Source organism: Cryptomeria japonica, chromosome 5 (assembly GCF_030272615.1).
Source record: "Cryptomeria japonica chromosome 5, Sugi_1.0, whole genome shotgun sequence".
In the NCBI taxonomy this organism is placed as follows: Eukaryota; Viridiplantae; Streptophyta; class Pinopsida; order Cupressales; family Cupressaceae; genus Cryptomeria; species Cryptomeria japonica.
In genome coordinates this window covers 192519675-192539585 of record NC_081409.1, presented here as the reverse complement: position 1 = coordinate 192539585, position 19911 = coordinate 192519675, and the positions used below count along the sequence as shown (strand labels likewise).

Here is a 19911-nt window from a genome sequence, read left to right as displayed (position 1 = left end):
GAAGTTTTATTTGGTGATGTTTCCTCCTCATTTTAGTTCAATGCTAGACTCTTCACATTGATTTTTGGGAAGTTGTTTGTTTTTCTATTGGAGGAGCTATGCTTTGGATAGAGGATCCGATTGTGGGTTTGTTCTATTTTCTTAGATCTTATGCTTTTTTTGGTGGGTGTGCTAGGGTTTTGTCCCTAGTTTACATCGATGAAGATTTTTCTACCCCTTTTGGGGTTTGTCTCTTGATCTCCCTATGGGTCATTTTCTCTAGTTTTGAGGATAAGTTTGGCCTAGTATGTTTTGTTGGAGCCCAATGGTTTCTAGTTTTTAGTTTTCTTAATTGGTCTCATGATGGAGGACTAAAAAGTGGCCAAAATCACTTTTTGGTCCATTTGTAGTATAACACAAGGACGTTATAGTGCACTAGCATTATTATTTTTATAAATAAAATTAGTTTTTTCAAGATGCTAACATGTTATTGCTCCCATAAAAGAAAAAAAAATGTTTCTCAAAATGTGAGTGTGTTATAACACACTCACATTTTAAAACTTGATTTAGAAACTACCAATGCTTTGGGTTAGACTTGCATATCATCATTCAAAGATGTGTTTTATGTGAAAAATAAATAAAAAGAAAAATACAACTAAATGTAGAGCAATTCCTTCATCGAGGATACACAATTTTTGATATTGATGTCAAAAATATTACAATACAATCAAACTCTCTCTTACCTTTCTAACCATCTAATTATTTTCTACATTTTGAATATCTCAAGGATTTGATCTTTTTTTTTTTTTGCTAGTATCTTTTTTTTTATTGAAAAACTATGTATGTTATTTTTTGTGTCAATTTTAATCCATTCATCCATACATGAAAAAAATTGCATTTCATCATTTTAGGCTCTATTTTATACACATTAAAAAATGGACTTATGATTAATTTTTAAAGAAAGTAGGGAAAAAATGATCAATTTTTAATTTTTCAATATTTTCACTCTTCGAAAATTTGTAGAGAATCATATATACTCTAAAAAATTAACAAAAAAATAGATATAAACTATGTGATGTTAGTGAATTATTCACTAAAGTGATTTGTATAATGTTTTAAAAATTTAACATTTTAGGGAAAGCAGACTAGATGCTACGTTATATTTTCTAACAAATGTATATGAGCACCTTATGTGCTCCCATTATTTGAACCTCCTAATTTACACCATTTTTTATGAAAGCTTTTAGTTATGATTATAAGCAATAGGAATATTGTTCTTGCTTGAACATGACCATCTTGAAACTTTTATCCAAGATAATTTTTCACTTATTTTTAAAAATGGTGACCACTTTTGATCCCACTTTGGTCCACCATTTCCTTCATATACCCTATGCATTTATTAAATTTATTTAGAATATTTTATAGGAATTTGTGTTAAAGAGTGGAAATGCTAGGATGGAAAATCTAGTTCTTTCATAGGATGAGCTCCTATAGGGGTAAATTTTTAGCTTTATAGGATAAAAAATATAGCCATGTTATTTTCATATGATTTGTCATTACTTTTGGTATGGATTTTGTATTGTATTTATTGACATTGTAGAACTATCTAAGTTTAATACATTTATTAATGTATTAAAATAGTGATGAAGATTAAATCATATGTTTTTTTATTGTTGATTATTATAATAATTTTGGAGCTTATTTCTATATTTATTGTTTGAAATTTAATTATATTTATTATGCATAAATAATTTATTTAAATATGAGCTATCTCAAACTTGACTTGATTGAATGTTGTGGATGTTAGTGTTGGTAATAAAATAATAAGTATTTTGTAGGAAGTTATAAATTAGATTTGTATATTTTTTATTGGTGGGGATATATTTTCAGCATATAGAAAAACCGATACAAGTTGACAAAACTACTATAGAGGGAGCATAAGGATATATAGATCAGGAATAAGTAAAAAAAAAATAGTGATGAAAGGTATTCTATAAAATAATTATAGGATATAATAGGAAGAAGAAAACATAATAGAGGAAGAGATAAAAGAACTAACAAAATTTATCATTCCACCCAAAGAATAATTGAGAAGCCTAAAGATAAATATAGAAGAATATTTAATCAAGTAGAAAAAATCAAACTCTACAACCATAGTAAGTCCAAGAAACATATCTGTGGTCCTACATGACCTTAGTTTTATTTACTCAAAGATCACCAATTTAGAAAATAAAATTAGGGGATGCATTTATATTAGGACAAAGTGCATGATTTGATGAAAAATAATGTTGTACTTAAAAGAGTCCTAAAATTATTTCATATGATAGAGAAAAATTAACAAAAAATATAGGTAGACTAATCAAAAACAACAAAAATCCAACTAGAAGGGCCTGGTGAGGACTTCTAAGGTTTTAGTAGGAAAAATAAAATTTTAAAGAATTTTTTTTCATAATATAAAAATTTAAACCAATCATAATAAAAATGAAGAAATGGTCATAAAGATTTAGACCTACATATAAAGAAGCTAGAAGATAATTATGGTAATATCTGGACACTATACTAGTACTACATAACTTGGCAATAATTTACATTTTAACAAATGACCTAGATGGATCAAATGAAGTTCCAATTTCTTCATATTTTAGAAAGTTGAAATATTATGGCTAATTTAGATAGGGTATAATGTTAATGGATAAGGAACCTTAGATTGAATAATAGACAATTAAATAAAGAAAGGATGCAAACAATAACAGAAATGAAAAAATTTGAGGTCCAAATTTCAAAGAAGACATATTTGTCACTTATCTATGAAATTAAATAGGTTGTATACACATTATAATGTAGCTACCACTACTTTAAAATTATTTCATTCTAAACAGATAACATCCAATGCATGGTATTAAGCTAGGAAATGGTATATGTATATGTATGTGTATGTATGTATGTATGTATGTATGTATGTATGTATGTATGTATGTATATTCATGTGTGTGTGTGTGTAAGTGTGTGCATGCACACACACACACACACATAACCATGATCTTGTAATTTGAGAGAGAAGATAAATTTTTATTTAGAACAATAAATGAAAATTGAATAAACTAATAATCATTGCAAGTGATGAAGGAACATCCTTGGTTCTTGGCAATCTTGCATCAACCAAAAACATTTATTTTTAGCTTTTTTTTTTTTTTTGCAGTTTCAACATTTCTTTCTGCATTTTCTTGCATTGGCTCACCGGATCTCGCGGAGTTGGATTTTGCTTGAGGAAATGATCATCTTCCTTATTTCTAAATTGTGAAGCATTTGGATCATGTTAGAGGAATTGGGTCTTTACTTGATTAATTAAACAATATTTGTTTAATTCTTTAAGTTCCCTATTATCTCTTTTTACACTTAAGCTAACATTAGGTGCATAATAATTAATTCTTTTATTAATTATTATGTGCAAGCCTAGGGTTTTCCCTTTTAGGGTTTCTTGACCTATTAGAGGTTATTTTTCTTTTCTTTGTATCATTATCTCATTACACATTTTGGTGAATATTGAGCTCTCATCTTTTGAGCATATTTTCCTGTGTTTTTTGTTCTTTAGATTATTTTACTTCCTTGCTTCTCCTTGTAATAGATTATTCAACTTGCAGAAGATCTTTAGGCTCCTGTGGGGTTGTATTTCTCAACTCTCACATGGTATCAAAGCATTCGATCTGCAACTATCTGTTCTTGTTTTGATAATTTTTGCACTGGAAGCAGATCTGGGGTTTCAGGAAGTTTTTTTTGTACTTAAGGATAGGCCTCTTTTTTTGAGCACTTTGGGCCTAAATAGACCTCACCATCGTGCTCAGAAGGCCCAAAAACCCCTAAAGTCATATAAAACTTGCCTAGTTTTTGACTCTTGAGCATCTGGGGGTTTTTTTTTCTCCAAAACCAGATCGTACGGCTCTGGCACGCAAATCAAGAAAAATATTCAAAAAAAGATGTTATTGCCTTTTTATGGAATGCAGGCCAAATTTTTTATTTTTTTTAAAAAATCAAAAGTCAAAAAAGGCGAAAAAAAGATGAGGGTTTCAAAAAAAAAATTGGGGATTTGTTTGTGTAGGGTTCTGGAACTGACAGTCCGAGCGTTGTATGGCTGACCTGACCTGTCAGTCCGGCCCCCCCTGGCCTGGCCTCCAATAGCACCGCCTTGCCGGCCCTCGCTGAAACTCCTGCCTCCCGTCGGTTGTCTGTCGGCCCTGCAGGCCCTCCGTCACCACTTGACCCACCTCTGCCACCGCCCGGCCCAGCCCGCCACTATCGCTTTGCTTGGCCTCCTCCTCCAGCGCCCGCCACTTCATCGCTCCTCCCCAAAGCGCCACTCGTGCGCCACCTCCACTTGGCTCCTCCACCAGACCACCACCCTCTAGTCTTTTTGAGGGGGGGCTTGTTTTTTGGTCATATCTTGAGCATCCAAAGTCATTTTTTGGAAAAAGAATAGGCATCGGAAAGTTGGTTCCGAGCCGGACCTTGTGGTGTTGGATTTTTTTTCCAAATCTTTTGTTAGACTGGAATTTTTTCTAGTCAAAGTCAGGCCTTTTTTTGGCACTTTCGGGGCCGTAGAATGGGCAAACGGACTCTGTTTTTTGAAAACGAATAGGCGTTAGAAAGTTCTCAGCATGCTCTATTCAGATATGTGATAATTTTTCTTAGAAATTTCATCAGGTACATGAGATATCAGTTTGATTTTTTTTTGCTTATGCACTACTTCCTTCTCATCAGTATGTACTAGGGTTTGGGTTTATCTATTGTGGGGGGTGTTTTTTCTCGCTTTCTGTCATTTATCTCAGAAATCAAGAACATCAAAACTCTCAAAACAAACAAACCCTTCTGCATCTTCTGTCTATTCTGAAAGATCACATAATAAAAAAAACCAACAAGCAAGTGCAGGTGCAAAGTTTTGTTCTCGTGGAAGATCCTTCAGTTGAGTTGTTGACTTCACACAACTATCACACCTGGAAGCCCCGCATCATGAGGCTTGTCTGGGCATGGGGCTTGTGGTCTTGTTTGGATGAGGTTCAACCTGTCTTGTAGCATCCTTATGAGCTTATTTAGCATAGGAACAAGATGGATGAGGCCATGGGTTTGCTCTCCTTGCATGTCTCTGACAGTCTTCTATTTCACCTTGATGAGTTGCTCACTCCTCGAGAAATGTGGTTGAAGTCTGAGTCTCTCTTCAGGAGGGTCAATGAGATTCAAGCATTGCAGATTGAGGCAGAGTTGGTTTCTTTGTCACCCAATTCCTTTCCCACCATTGAGGATTTTTTGAACAAGTTCAAGACTACTAGATCTGTTCTTCAGGGATGTGGCAAGATCAAGAGAGACACAGAGTGCATTCACTTGATTCTTTCGAAGCTTCAGGGTCATTTTCAGTTTTTTCTTTTTCTTTCTACTCCACCATGGATGGCTTGGGTGCTCATTTCAACATGCCTACCTTTGTTGTCTTTTGTGACTGTTTGTCTCATGAGAAGTCTCATCTTTCTCGGCTGGATAAGCTCTCAAGCTCCAAGAACAAAGAATTGGTTTCTCAACCGTCTAAGGAGAAGCAAAAGCAGAAACCAAAGCTCAAGAAGAATTCTACAAGCAATGAGTCTTCCTCCAAGCCATCTCCTAAGTCTGATTCTAAACCTCCATTTCCTCCAAAACAAGGGAAATCTTCACAGTATGGTGAGTCTTCCTCCAAGACTAAGAAGAAATCAAGAGATACTTGCAATTTTGGGGGCAAGGAAGGACATCTAGTTTCTAGGTGTTGGAAACGATTAGAGGCTTTAGAGGAAGCCATGCAATAGCATCACATCTCCTCACCTCAGGCGTCTTATCCTTCCACAGGGAAAGGTCATGCTCTCACTACTCAAGCTTCAACAAATGGGTCCACATGGATACTAGATTCTGGTGCTTCTCACCATATGACTCACACTCAACAGTTGGTTACTTCTCTTTCCTCTTGTGGTACTTCACAGATTACAATGGTTGACTCAGTTTAGATTTCTGTCTTGGGTTCGGGTTCTATCTCATTGGATGGGGGTACTCTGTAGGATGTTCTGGTTGTCCCTGACATCTCGATGAACCTCATGTCCATTATTAGATTTTCCACTCTAGGTCTGGTAAGACAGTTGAGTTCTCACCACATGATGTGGTTATTTGGGACCTCCATGACCTTGATTTGGTTGTGGCTACTAGGAGTGTTGATACTGCATCTCGTCTTTACAGATTTGATGAATTTGAGCCCCTTCGAGTATAGGTTCATCTCTTATAGCACATGCAGATTCAATGAGTGAGCTTTGGCATGAGCACTTGGGACATGTCAATTACAGATATCTTCAACAGATGAGTACACAGGCACTTGTTCTTGGGCTCTCATAGATTTCCTGGATTGATGGTGTCTATCATGGTTGTGTGCTTGGCAAGCATCACAGAGATCCCTTTCCGAAGGGAAGAGCCTCTCATGCTTTGGCACCCTTAGAGTTGATTCACAGTGATCTCATGTCATTTCCCACTCTTTCTTTTTCTGAGGCCAAGTATGTACTCACTTTTATTGATGACTTCTCCAGACGCACATGGGTGTACTTTCTTAAGTACAAGTCTAATGTCTTTGATTCCTTTTGAATCTTCAAGACATTTGTAGAGAAGCAGTCTAGCTATTCTATTCGGCAGATATGTACAGATAATGGGGGGGAGTATGTGAATCAGGCTTTTAGAGATTTTTGCACTGAGCATGGTTTGCAACATCAGTTTATTGTTCCCTACACCCCTCAACAGAATGGTGTCGCTGAGCGCAAGAACAAAACTTTACGAGAGATGGCGAATTGTATGATTTTGTCCAGGTCCATGGATTCATCTTTTTGGGCTGAGGCAGTCAATTGTGCGAACTATATTCAGAATTAGATGCCTCACAAGGTGATTTGACATATGACTCCTGAGGAGGCTTGGTCTCATGACAAGCCTGATGTTTCTTTTTTCCGTGTGTTTGGCAGTCAGGCATGGGCTTTTATTCTTGATGCTCAGAGGAAAGCCATGGATCGGAAGAGTTGACCAGTCATTTTTGTTGGCTACTGTGAGGATATTAAATCATACAGGTTGTTTAATCCTAAGTCCAGAGAGGTCTTGTTTTGATGGGATGTTCAGTTTGATGAGCGCCTTCCCATAGTGGATACCCCGACTCCAGTGTCTACTCCTCTGCCTACTCCTTCCACTACATCTCTTCAGGATCTTTTTGAGGATGGTTTTGATGATGGTGCTGATGATCCACCATCCCCACCTCTACCTACTCCACCTCAAATGCCCAAGTGGGCTCACCTTACTATTGAGGTGGTAGGTCCTATGGTTGGTGATCCTTCAGAGACTCGTCACACCCGTTCTTATATTGTGGGTTCTAGTCTCTTGAGTCATGCTATTTCAGATGATCCTCAGAATTTTTCAGAGGCTATAAGACACCCTAAGTGGGATTGTGCTATGGAGGAAGAGTATTCTTCTTTGATGAGGAATCATACTTGGGATCTCTGTCCTCTTCCTAAGGGCAGAAAGATGGTTAGGTGTCATTGGTTGTATCGCACTAAGTATGCTGTCGATGGTTCCATTGATAAGTAAAAAGCACATCTTGTTGCGAAGGGTTTCTCACAGGTTGAGGGTATTGATTACTCCGAGACTTTTTCCCCTATCGCCAAGATGAACTCTATTTGCTTTGTACTATCTCTTGTAGCTTCTCGAGGATGGCCCATTTTTCAGATGGATGTAAAGAGTTCCTTCTTACATGGGGGCCTACAAGAGGAAATCTACATGGAGCAGCCTCGGGGATTTGTGTAGGACAGTTCTTTGGTTTGCAGACTTCGGTGTTCATTGTATGGTCTCAAACAGGCCCCTCGGGCTTGGTATGAGAAGATGGATTCTTTCTTTCTCTCCACTAGGTTCACCCACAATCATTCTGATCATATAGTGTACATTCAGCTTCTTGAGGGTGAGATCCTAATTCTTGTGCTATATGTTGATGATCTCCTCATCACAGGTAGCTCATCCTCTATGATTCAGCATACCTAGCATGCCTTGATGGACCAGTTTGAGGTGACAAATCTTGGTCTTCTGTACTATTTCCTTGGTCTTTAGGTGATTCAATCTTCTAATGGGTTCTACATTTACTAGCAGAAGTATGCTCTTGACATGCTTCAGCACTTTGGCATGCTTGATTGCAAGCCTGCTCCCACTCCTTTTCAGTCAGGGATTGTTCTGATTACTACTTGTTCTACTCCTTTAGTAGATTCTACACTTTACAAATAGTTGGTTGGTAGTTTATTGTACTTGACTCACACTCGTCCTGATATTTCCTTTGCGGTTGGCCTTGTCTCTCGATTCTCCCATGATCCTCATGAGAGTCATTGGCAAGTTTCCAAATGTATTTTGTGGTACATTCGGGGCTCTAGTTCTCATGGCATTCACTACACATTAGGGGAACCTCACATTGTTGGCTACACTAACTCAAATTGGGCTTCTGATGTCACTGATCAGAAGTCTACTTCTGGCTTTGTTTTCTGTCTTGGCTCTTTTCCTATCACATGGTCTTGCAAGAAGCAGACTGCTCATGCATTATCATCTACAGAGGCTTGGTATTGTGTTGTTGTGCTTGCCGGTCAGGAGATCTTATGGCTATGATAGTTGATGACTGAGTTTGGTTTTCCTCCTGATAGTCCCACTATTCTTTGGTGGGACAATCAGAGTGCTATTCATATTTCCTGCAACCCAATAGAGCATCAGTGGATGAAGCACATTGAGCTTCACATGCATTTCATCCGCCAGTTGATTCGGGATGGTTCTCTCATCCTGGAGTACATTCCCACTGTCGAGCAGGTTGCAGACATATTCACGAAACTTTTTGCATCACCGCGCTATCTTCAGTTGCGCTCTATGCTTGGGGTGAAGGAAGTTGTCCTTGGGGGGTCTTTATGAGGCCTTCCTTCCTTCTTCTTCTTCTTTCAGGTATGTTCTTTTATCTCTTTTTGGAGAGGAGTTTTTTTCCACTAGTTTTTCTCCTTTGTCTCTATTTCATAGAGATTTCATTGTATTTGGGTACCTGATCAGGCCTTGTTGTTGGGACCCATCTTTCTTGCTTTCAGTAGTTGTTCTAGGTTTTATCTTCTTCCTAAGTCTAGCCTAAGGGGGGGTGTTAGAGTAATTAGGTCTTTACTTGATTAATTAAATAATATTTGTTTAATTCTTTAAGTTCCCTATTATCTCTTTTTACACTTATGCTAACATTAGGTGTATAATAATTAATTCTTTTATTAATTATTATGTGCAAGCCTAGGGTTTTCCCTTTTAGGGTTTCTTGACCTATTAGAGGTTATTTTTCTTTTATTTGTATCATTATCTCATTACACATTTTGGTGAATATTGAGCTCTCATTTTTTTAGCATATTTTCCTGTGTTTTTTGTTCTTCAGATTATTTTACTTCCTTGCTTCTCCTTGTAACAGATTATTCAGCTTGCACAAGATCTTTAGGCTCCTATGGGGTTGTATTTCTCAACTCTCACAGATCATTTTCCAGCAAGTTATCGCTTGCGAATTCCGAGACAGTTTTCTGGCTTAGAACACCTGAACTGCTTGGACCTATTTGCTATTGGTGAATCTTGTAGATCCTTTCTATAGCTTGTGAAGCCCCAGTTCGTTGATTCCAATGTTCCTTGGTGTGTGGACAACCTTCCCTTTGATCTGCACTTCATCCTTTGGATTTTTCGGAGGAATCTCTTTGGCAGAGGCTGACCTAGTAGTTATCTTGTTCTTTGGCATTTGATCCCTCTTGGGCCAACCCGGTTCCCTCTTGACCATATAAATCAATGTAATTAAGCATCAAAAATCATTGAAATGATAACATAGAAATCATATCTTAAGATTTAGAGGTCCGAAGTTGACCGATTATGTAAATGAGCATGTATGTTGTAGGGTAGTGAGCCGAATCTTGTAACCCGGTTGTTTGTAATTAGTTTTCATTATCTAATTAATTCAGTTTTTTATTTCCTCCATCATATCCTCTTGTTTCTATTGTGCTTACTCTTGTTGCCTGGTCCGAATTGATATCTTTGAGGTCCCTCCTAACCGGTGTCTGCACTAGGAAGACTATTATAGTAGCAAGTAATAGCATGTGCTATCCATTCAAGGATAGAAATATATAAAGATAGGCGGAGGGACATGAACTCCCACAAGAAAAATGTTATATGAACATAAAGCCTCAACACAAGGAAGATATGTGAGGGTGAAGAAAAAATACAAAGAGAAATAGAGACATATTTAATGGTGTTATTGAATACATAATTATTTTTGAATCTTTATGTTATGCATATCATATCATTTGCACTATTCTAATTTCCTTCTAATTGCATCACAATAGGATAAACTTTTTTGACATAAATAATCTAGACCTATAGATTGTATTTTTATGGTAAAAATGTTAGAATAATTTGTATTACAGATACAAAACTAACTAGTTGCCAAAGAAAGAGTTTGGTTATAATGTTGGGATTTTTTCTTCCTTATTGAAGAACATATTGCCCATATTAAAAAATACCCTTTTGAAAGAATAATAAATGTAAAAAAGAAATTTAACATTTGCTAACAATTCCTATGTGTATTTCTTAAGACAACATACTCTACAAAAATATTATGTTTTACCCCACTAAATGCTTGAACTTAATGAAAGAATCATTTTTAAATTGGCATTAATTAGCTAGTTATTATATTTGGAAAGAGACATTCCTAAGATAGCAAGATCCTCTATAGCTAAAACATAAATGAAAGAGGAAAGAGAGAAAATTTAGTGAATGAAATAAATTAATATAAAATTAATCCAATTTTTTGTTGTAAAAAGAGAGAAAAACATATTCATTGATAAAAACGTTAGAGAAAAAATTCTTCAAACTCTTACACTTAATATAAGACAAAAATGAAAGATATCCAATATAATCATTAAATATCTAAAGATCAAATATAATAAATAGAATAGATTAATGAGTGACTAATGCATTTTATATCTTATGAGATAGAATTGGCATCATTGAAGAATGTATTGACTTTCAATTAACCTAGTTTGCTCCATACTCATAATTGTTTGAAAAAGATAAAATAAATTAAGAGCCATCATTTTGAATATAATATTGCAATAAAATCAATAAGGTGAGAGGTCTTGCATAGAGTCTAGTTTCAAAGAGATTCTTTATATACCTAAAGAAGAGCAGGACCATTTAACTATCATATGACCATCTAGAATTTGTAGGGAAAACCACTAGACTAAAGATGTTATCACTAAGCATTTGAATATCTGATAAGTGAAGATCCTCAATAGTGAGTGACATATGATAATGTTTTGGAATAGTAACCTAAATTTACAAAGAACAATGTCAAGACATTCTTATAAAAAACTAGACTATTTTGCTTAAAACCTTGTTAGACTTAAAACAAAAGTTCATAATTATCTAAAGAGGTATTTAAAATGCCCTTAAGAAGCCCTCCCATGGGAAAAAAACTATAGCTTTAATCTATCCTTTAACGTGCTTAATGAGCAAAGATTTTAATAACACTTATCCAACATTAGCCCATGCGATGTCAAATTTAAGCACCTTTGGCATAATAGCTATCAAGGAGCTTTTATAGTTTGCATGGTGAGGATTAGAAAACACTTTTCGAATATAAGCCCAAGGTGAGGTCAAATTTAAGCACTTTGGCATAATAGCTATGAATGAACTTTGCAATCACATACCTGAGCTATCTAGTGAGCTATGAAGCACCTTTTGATTATAACCCATATGTTATAGCAACTCTTTTCCCCTCTTAGCGCTCCTCGATGCAAAAAAAAAAATTTATATGGTTCCATCCAACGTATCATTCCTAGTCATATTTGTTGAAGTCACGCTCAACCAATTTTCATGTTGCAATTCTTGAAAGTTACTCTAGTATGGGCTTATTATTATTAGCACACCTTATTTAATTTAATTCAGTGATGACGAATCCTTATGGAAACAAGGAACAGAATCAAAAGAGAGTGATGTGATCACAAGACTATTACCTGTTTCTTATCCTTCAACTCATATATATATACAGTAAACTAAGTGTTAGATTAAAAACATAGAAAAAATAAACTAAGGAATCTTCATCTCGAAATTATCCGAAATATTGTTGTGTATGTCCTACCAACTTAAATAACAAGAAATGTATCTTGTCACTTATCAAATAACAATTACGTTGTGCATTACAAGATATAAATCTAGTCATTTATTAGATAACAATCATGGCGTGCATGTGTCAAGTATGGTACAAGATCTACATAGCACACGTAAATTTGTTTGAATAGGTTTTTCTAAAGCAATTTCTATGTTAGTAGAGAATACAAATTATGAGTAAGAACATAGTGGTGTTTCTATCACTGGCTTTATTGCTGTCTTATGGCCAGTGCTACATGCTTCATGGTGAATTTGATTACAAAGAGGCTTTATCCAAGTCTATTCTCTTTCTGGAGGCCCAACGATCTGGTAAACTCCCAAAATCTCAAAGAGTAAAGTGGAGAGGAAATTCTGGCCTCAAAGATGGACAATTGAATGGGGTAAGCCAATTCTTGCAACTTATAACACATACATACAATTGTTCTTTATAATTTAACAAGAAGATATTGATTGAAGATTTCTAGAATGTGTGTGCAGGTTGATCTAGTTGGAGGTTACTACGATGCAGGAGATAATGTAAAATATGGGCTTCCCATGGCGTTCACTATCACCACACTGGCTTGGGGGGCATTGCATTATGAGGAACAGTTGAAAGCTGCAGGAGAGATTCAGAATGTAAGAGACGCTATTAAATGGGGCACTGACTATTTTCTCAAGGCCAGTGCAACTCCAAATCAGTTATGGGTGCAGGTACAACTCAGCCAGTGTATTGATTGCATAGCAGTCTGCTCTTACTCATATATCGAATGTTGTCAACAAATTTCTACAGATCACTCAAATCAACTAGAATAGATATTATGTATCCTAAATGCTAGTATTCAATGTCCCAGCGAATGAAAGTGTTAATGTGGTTGATGCAAATAAAATAAAACAGGTTGGAGATCCCCAGGCAGATCATAATTGTTGGGAGCGTCCAGAAGATATGGACACTCCTCGAACTCTTTACAAGATTGATAAAGACACCCCTGGAACAGAAATTGCCGCAGAAACTGCTGCAGCTTTGGCTGCCTCCTCTATTGTTTTCAGAGGCACAGACCCTCATTATTCACATCTTCTTCTTCAACGTTCTGAGTCGGTATGTTATTATTGATTCTTTGAGTTTGTAACCTGTATTGAATGTAGAACGGTATGCTATTATTGATTCTGTACTGCCTGAATTTAAAGCTCTTTCAATTGGGATACACATTTCTTGTGCTGTAGATAAATCATTCATCCATTTACGGACAGTGATCAATATTCAACTACTTCTCTTGAAATCAAAAGAGTTCTGTTTAGAAAACAAACAAGTTGACGGGAAAAACTAGGAGATATCTGAATTTTCTCATGAAATACTCTCAAGGATATTCGAACAGTCGTGCATAACCTTTCCGTGCTTTACTTTTTAATATGATGAATAGTGCTTTTGTATATTAAACACATATGATATAAAATTTACATAGAAGATAGATGGAATGAATCACATCTTTATAAATCAATATGGTATATTAAAATAAATTAAAATTGGGCATATTTCTAAGTATGAAGAGTTATATCGAGAAGAGGAGGAAGGGGTCATTATTAAAGAGTTTGAGCTCGTCAATTAAGAGATCTTAGGTATTATGAATAAATTATCAACCAGTGATGTTGACCTTCTTATCTTTTTCATTCTTCTAGATAAATAGTATTGTATAACAAAGTCTATTTGAGTGAACTTCTCGTTGTCATGTCAACCAAGATGCCATTCTTCTTTATGGACTGTTTTCTTTTGTTTCAGCTCTACCATTTGTCAAATTTTGTTTTTTTGATGTTCCTCCTCGAATTTCCTTTGGTAACCCTCATGCATTATACCAAGGTTTGGACCTTGTCAAAAAATCACTTATTTTACTCAAAAAGTATTGACAAGCTAGACACTAGCGTTTTCGAAAGAAATGCCTTTAACCTATTATTAAGTAACCTCATTAGCAATAAAATATTTAAATCTTTTAGCTACAAGTTCACATATAGATCTAGAAAAGATAACAACATTGTCATATGGGATGTAATTTCCAAAAAGAGGATGATTTTGAAGAATTAATGGTGAGATAGATTGAGTTATCCAAAAGGATAATTGAAAGTGACTAGAGAAAAATAGACCTAAATACAAGATTTAGAAGAACAGCTAGAAAAAAAGCCATTCAATGTGGTCTTAAGATTTAGCAGAGCCAATTCTAATGAAAATAGTTCATGTTGAGGAATGATGAGCTCATTTCATACTTTTTAAAATGAAAATCTTATCATCTAAAATATATCTAATTTTGAGATTAATGCAAGAAAGTGAGAAATAGGAAGCACAATAGCTTTGGACATATTATTATAAGTACATAATAAATAATTATACCACTAATTTTAAATTTTGTCAATATTTCTCAACATTGGTATAAATTTAATATTAGATTTATTTATAATATCACCTAGGGACCCTATTTCTTAAAAAAACATAGAAATCTAGTAGAGATCAATTGTAAAGATTTATACTTTTCATAGGAAGCTATGACAACTAGAAACTTTGTCACGAGCCATAAAGAAATTATCTTCGCAAATATTATTCAATGCAAGATTTTGCTCATAGAGGTCCCATTATGCATTGAAAATACTATAAGTTACTACACTCATGCACTAGTGAATGAGTTTCTCAGACACAAAAGAATGCATTTGAGCCTTAAAAAAAATGTTAATGGAGAAAAAATTGTTTGATAATATCAAGAATATTGAAGAGGACTTGTTGGCATTCTCTAATATGCCTAATTATCTAAGAAATCTAGCAAGCTTGAAGGGGTAGAAAAATGATTTAGAAGTTATATCCCCAAATTTGAGACAATATAAGTAGGCCTTGATTTGAGATCCTTGAGTTATATGACTATAGACATTTTAATTTTATTTCAAAGATAAGAAATGTGTAATTATAAGCTGAAAAAAATGGAAACACATGTAGCTTGGAAATGACATATTAGATTTCTAAGGTGGTGGCATCATAACATAGACAATAGAATAAAATCAATTATTAATCATAAATTCATAAAAATAAAAAAATCTATTTGATGATGTCATTCTACCATTGGATCTAGATAATTGCTAGAGTCAAATGTTGCTCAAAATTTCATTTATGCAATTTATATGGTCCAACATGGGATTACCGCATAATAATGATATTTGAGCTAAGATTAAATTTTTTGGATGTTTGTGCACCATATTTGTTTTGTCCGATACAAAACCAAATGAAAAAGTTATATATAAAAGGATAATATCTAATAATAGATTCACTAGTAACTAAAAACAATTAGCAAAATAAAAGTTAGGCTAACTTGAAAACATAGCCGTATTCACATGTTTCAAAATTATTTTTGTACTCGATACAAACATTTTGTTACACGTAAAAAATTATGAAAATATTGATCGAATTATATTATAAAGGAAAATAAGCTTTCTTGTGATTAATTTATTTCAATTGATTAGATAAAGTTAATTAAATATAAATTATTTTTTATTAACCAATAATAATAGGGAATGATATGTGTGAGTTATAAATCAAATTATTATATGCATTACCAAAAAAAATGTAAATTTGGTGAACATGATTATTTGAATATATGATAATAGAAGTTTAAAAATAGACTTATACATATAGCAATTTTTATTATAATCTAATGAGCACACAACCATAAAAATTGTGAATTATAGGAACACTTCTCTAAATTATTCATAATTTGAGGAAAATTTTTAATAATCCCTCAACTTCGGTCTTCTTCCATTTTATGTTTATTTGTTTCTTTAATCCTTCATTCTTATCACTTTCATAAGACCATAGTTTTTAATTTTAAAAATAAATTTATCTATTTTTAATTATTTTTCCTTATTGTGTTTGCTATACTCCAATGTATTTGGATACATCTTAGTGAATGTACTTCTACTAAAATGAGTTAATGTATTATTATTGTCCCTGCAATTTATTTCCATGTAGTTTGTTTTACACTATTTGTATTTTGATCTCTTGTTCTATCCTTAATTGAAATAATCTAATATACTAAAACTATAGTTACCTTCCTTGATTATGGATTTTATGTTACTTATGAATAGTTTTAAAATACCTTTTGTATAGATATTGTTTATCTATTGAGTTCCTTAGATTTCATTTCTTCTTGACATATTACTAATATAATTTAGAAAGTAATATCACTAACATATATCTCACTCATATCTCTTCCTAAATCTATTACACGTGTACATCTTTCAAGTATGCCCATCAAGATACTTTAATTAAAATTTTGAGGTGGCACCTTACACTTTATTTTCTAAAAATCAATTTTCATGACAACATGCTTATGCTTCAACCAAAAAATTTCACCTTTCATTAGGTACTCCTTCATGAAAATGGCATCTCTTTCAATTCAACACAATTCTATTTACTATCACCACTTTAGAAAGTAACTTGTGAACTACTCGATTAACACAAGAAACACGTGTATTTTCCATTTATGAGTCAAAATTGATAAGTACAATGACAAAACATGTAGAAATTTGATTAATACTCCTGAAATTAGTTAATATTTATTTCAAAAATGTGATTTCTCTTATAATGAAATACCTTGAAGAATATGATGTCTAGAGTCAAATGCATGTGTTTGGTTCAAGTTAGAATAATCCATCCATTCTATGTATCTAGATTTGATTTTGCACAATATCATATTCTATAGCTGATTTGACTAATCTTTATCCACTTTGTTCTTTATTAAAATGGATGGGTTATGGCTATTTAGTAGTATCCTGGAAGGGTCATCATTGTGTCATGTAAAGGCATGTTATCCTAGGTCAATACACACAAATGTGTGTAACATATTCAAGAAAACAAGGGTCCTAGAATGATGTATGCAAATTTGTTACTCCTTTTAATGTACTAAGTTCAAATGATTTTCTATTGATTGTTGATTTAATTCTCTAGGATGTGAATTGACTTGTGAATTATATATATATTAATAAATATATTTAAATACTAGTGCATAGCATCAAATTTCACATAACACGTACTTAGCTGATTTGTGAAAATCAAGGGTGGTAGTTGGCTAATTTTTTTATTATGAATTTTAGAAAGAGAAGTGTAAAGTTAATGATCATGGGGTTAATCCCATAGACTTATAAAAATGATCATAGATGAGAAAAAAATAAAATTTCGATGTATAATGCTTACATTTGGAATATATAAAGATTAGAAGAATGAGGGAAACTTTACACAGATTGTCCAATTTATTGGCACATACATATATTAAAATATTTTCTTAAAATAAACACAAAACTACATAAAAATGACCATCAACGTACAAATAGTTGTTTTGATGGATATTTTAAAAAAGAAAGATCGATGTTGTTTATGTAATTAGTTTAAATAGCATTTAAACTACACTAAATTTCACCATTTTGATTGCAGCTTTTTTCTTTTTCCAACCAATATCAAGGTACCTACTCGGGAGAGTGTCCCTTCTACTGTTCTTACTCTGGCTATATGGTAAGTAAAAACTCAAAATTTGATTGTTTTTTTATTTTTCAATGTTGTTTCGATTTTGACTATTAATATAGTAATGTTTATTTAACAGGATGAACTTCTCTGGGCTGCATCTTGGCTTTACAAAGCTACCAGATCTGCAAACTATTCTGACTATATAAAAGCACAGAGTTCTCTAAATGCATATGTTACTGAATTCAGTTGGGATCTCAAATATGCTGGAGCTCAAGTACTTCTCACCACTGTAAGTGATTATTGTTGTAGTTTATGATGGAAAAGTATTTAAAATCCCATCTTAAATCTATTCTTCATTTCACAAATACTTTTTCTAATTCAATAACCATTTCAATCAATTAGTTGTATTTCCAAGGCGATTCTCAATTTTCAGGCTACAGAAGCCATGCCGAAAGTTTCATCTGTTCACTTCTTCCACAAAGTCCAATTCGATCAGTTCATAGGACACCAGGTTAGCTCAAGTTATTTATAAATTATAATTGAACTCCCAATCATAACAAAATTCAATTACGTTCTAAAACTAAAATAATATAACCTGAATCTTGTTACAGGAGGATTGATGTACATTAGAGATGGTGCAAATACTCAATATGTTACTAGTGCCTCCCTTTTACTGACAGTTTATAGTGACTTACTATATGCCAATAACCAAACAATTTCTTGTGGTAACATTAAATTCAAAGAAGTCCATGTAATGAATTTTGTAAAGATACAGGTAATTGATTGTCAAAATGTCTTATAAAATATGTGATAAGGGTATTCATTTATAATAATGAAATCAATTCTAACTTTAGAATCTTATTTAATTTCTGCAGGTAGATTATTTATTAGGAAGGAATCCTTTGAATATATCATACATGGTAGGATATAGTAACAAATATCCAGGGGAAGCACATCACAGAGGAGCATCTATAGTTTCTATTCACCATCACCCACAAAAGATCTCATGTGGTGATGGTTTCAACCATTGGTTCAATAGAAATGCTTCCAATCCAAATTTATTGACAGGAGCAATAGTGGGAGGACCAGATAGAAATGACCACTTTACAGATATTAGGTCTCAATCAAGCATGCTTGAACCTACAACATACATAAACTCTGCTCTTGTTGGTGTTCTTGCCAGACTATATTCCATTACTTGCGAAAAGAAAGGGTTATGTTGATCGATTGGTCTACTAAACATGTAAATATTAAAATAATATTTATTATTAATCTTTTAGTTGATTCTACCATCCATAGGAATAAAATTTGTATTTTTATTCTGGTTTGACATGTATCATTTATAATATTACTTTTTATCTTTGTGAATAATTTAATTATACATTATATTGCATAGGATTTAGGTGAAAAAATTATGTATAAAATAATTATCAATTTGTAAATACAGTTTAATAAGTTTTCTTCATTTCATTTTCAGTCTATTTTGACAACGGTTTTTCAATCTATTGATTAATGTGTAATTTCATTTTCAGTCTATTTTGACAAAGGTTTTTCAATTGATTGATTAATGTGTAAGTTGGCATATTATTGCATTGAAGTTGGAAAATAACTTTATCCTAACCTCGTTCTCTCTCTACACGTTTGAAGACTTTGGACCAAATATATACTATTCTTTATTTGTAACCTTGATTTGAATTTGTGAGTATGGAATTGAGCTTGATGAATCCCAAACACTCAAATTTAAACCCAATAAACTTAAATTTTAAATTTTAATTTGTGCCCAAGCTTCCCCTTTTCTACTAGCCATTATAAGTCAACTACATAATAAATTATTTCATTTACATGTTAAGATGGTCTATTTAAAGATGCACCCTAGTTCAAAATTACCTTTCTAGATCCAAGAGAATTCATGATACAACTATAGAGAGAAAAATTAGTTCATATCAACATTACATCATACTATGCATATTTTGCACTTGGTAGAACCCTTCCTATTTTTGGGGCTCTCTACTTTGTCAAGCCTTAAGAAAAATGCCTAAGTATGGAAACCCATGTCCTAACAATATTTTAATCAAGCGTTAAACCCTACATTATGTCTCGTTGTTGACCTTGTGTGTATAATCACTCTATTTTTAAGTTACAACTTCAAGTGTCAAGAATCAGTCGTACTGGCCCCTTTGCCTGATAACTAGTTGACCTAGGAATTTTGTTTTAATTTTCCTTAAGTCCTA

At 33.5% G+C, this 19911-nt stretch overlaps 1 protein-coding gene across 1 annotated transcript; it reads left to right on the top strand.

The window, feature by feature from the left end:
- The first annotated feature begins 12386 nt into the window (after window positions 1-12386).
- Window positions 12387-18903, top strand: LOC131043277 (endoglucanase 16-like). Its single transcript, XM_057976474.2, has 8 exons — window positions 12387-12593; window positions 12691-12903; window positions 13088-13288; window positions 17651-17728; window positions 17817-17969; window positions 18083-18191; window positions 18292-18455; window positions 18556-18903. Exons 1-8 carry the CDS (start codon window positions 12387-12389, stop codon window positions 18901-18903), a joined length of 1473 nt encoding a protein of 490 aa, XP_057832457.2.
- Window positions 18904-19911: the final 1008 nt, after the last annotated feature.

Excerpts from the sequence above, each read along its gene's own strand:
- LOC131043277 (XM_057976474.2), top strand. The coding sequence starts at position 12,387 with ATGAGTAAGAACATAGTGGTGTTTCTATCACTGGCTTTATTGCTGTCT. Across the intron at positions 12,904-13,087 it reads CAAATCAGTTATGGGTGCAG|GTTGGAGATCCCCAGGCAGA; the intron begins GTACAACTCAGC and ends AAAATAAAACAG. Across the intron at positions 18,192-18,291 it reads ATCAGTTCATAGGACACCAG|GAGGATTGATGTACATTAGA; the intron begins GTTAGCTCAAGT and ends ATCTTGTTACAG.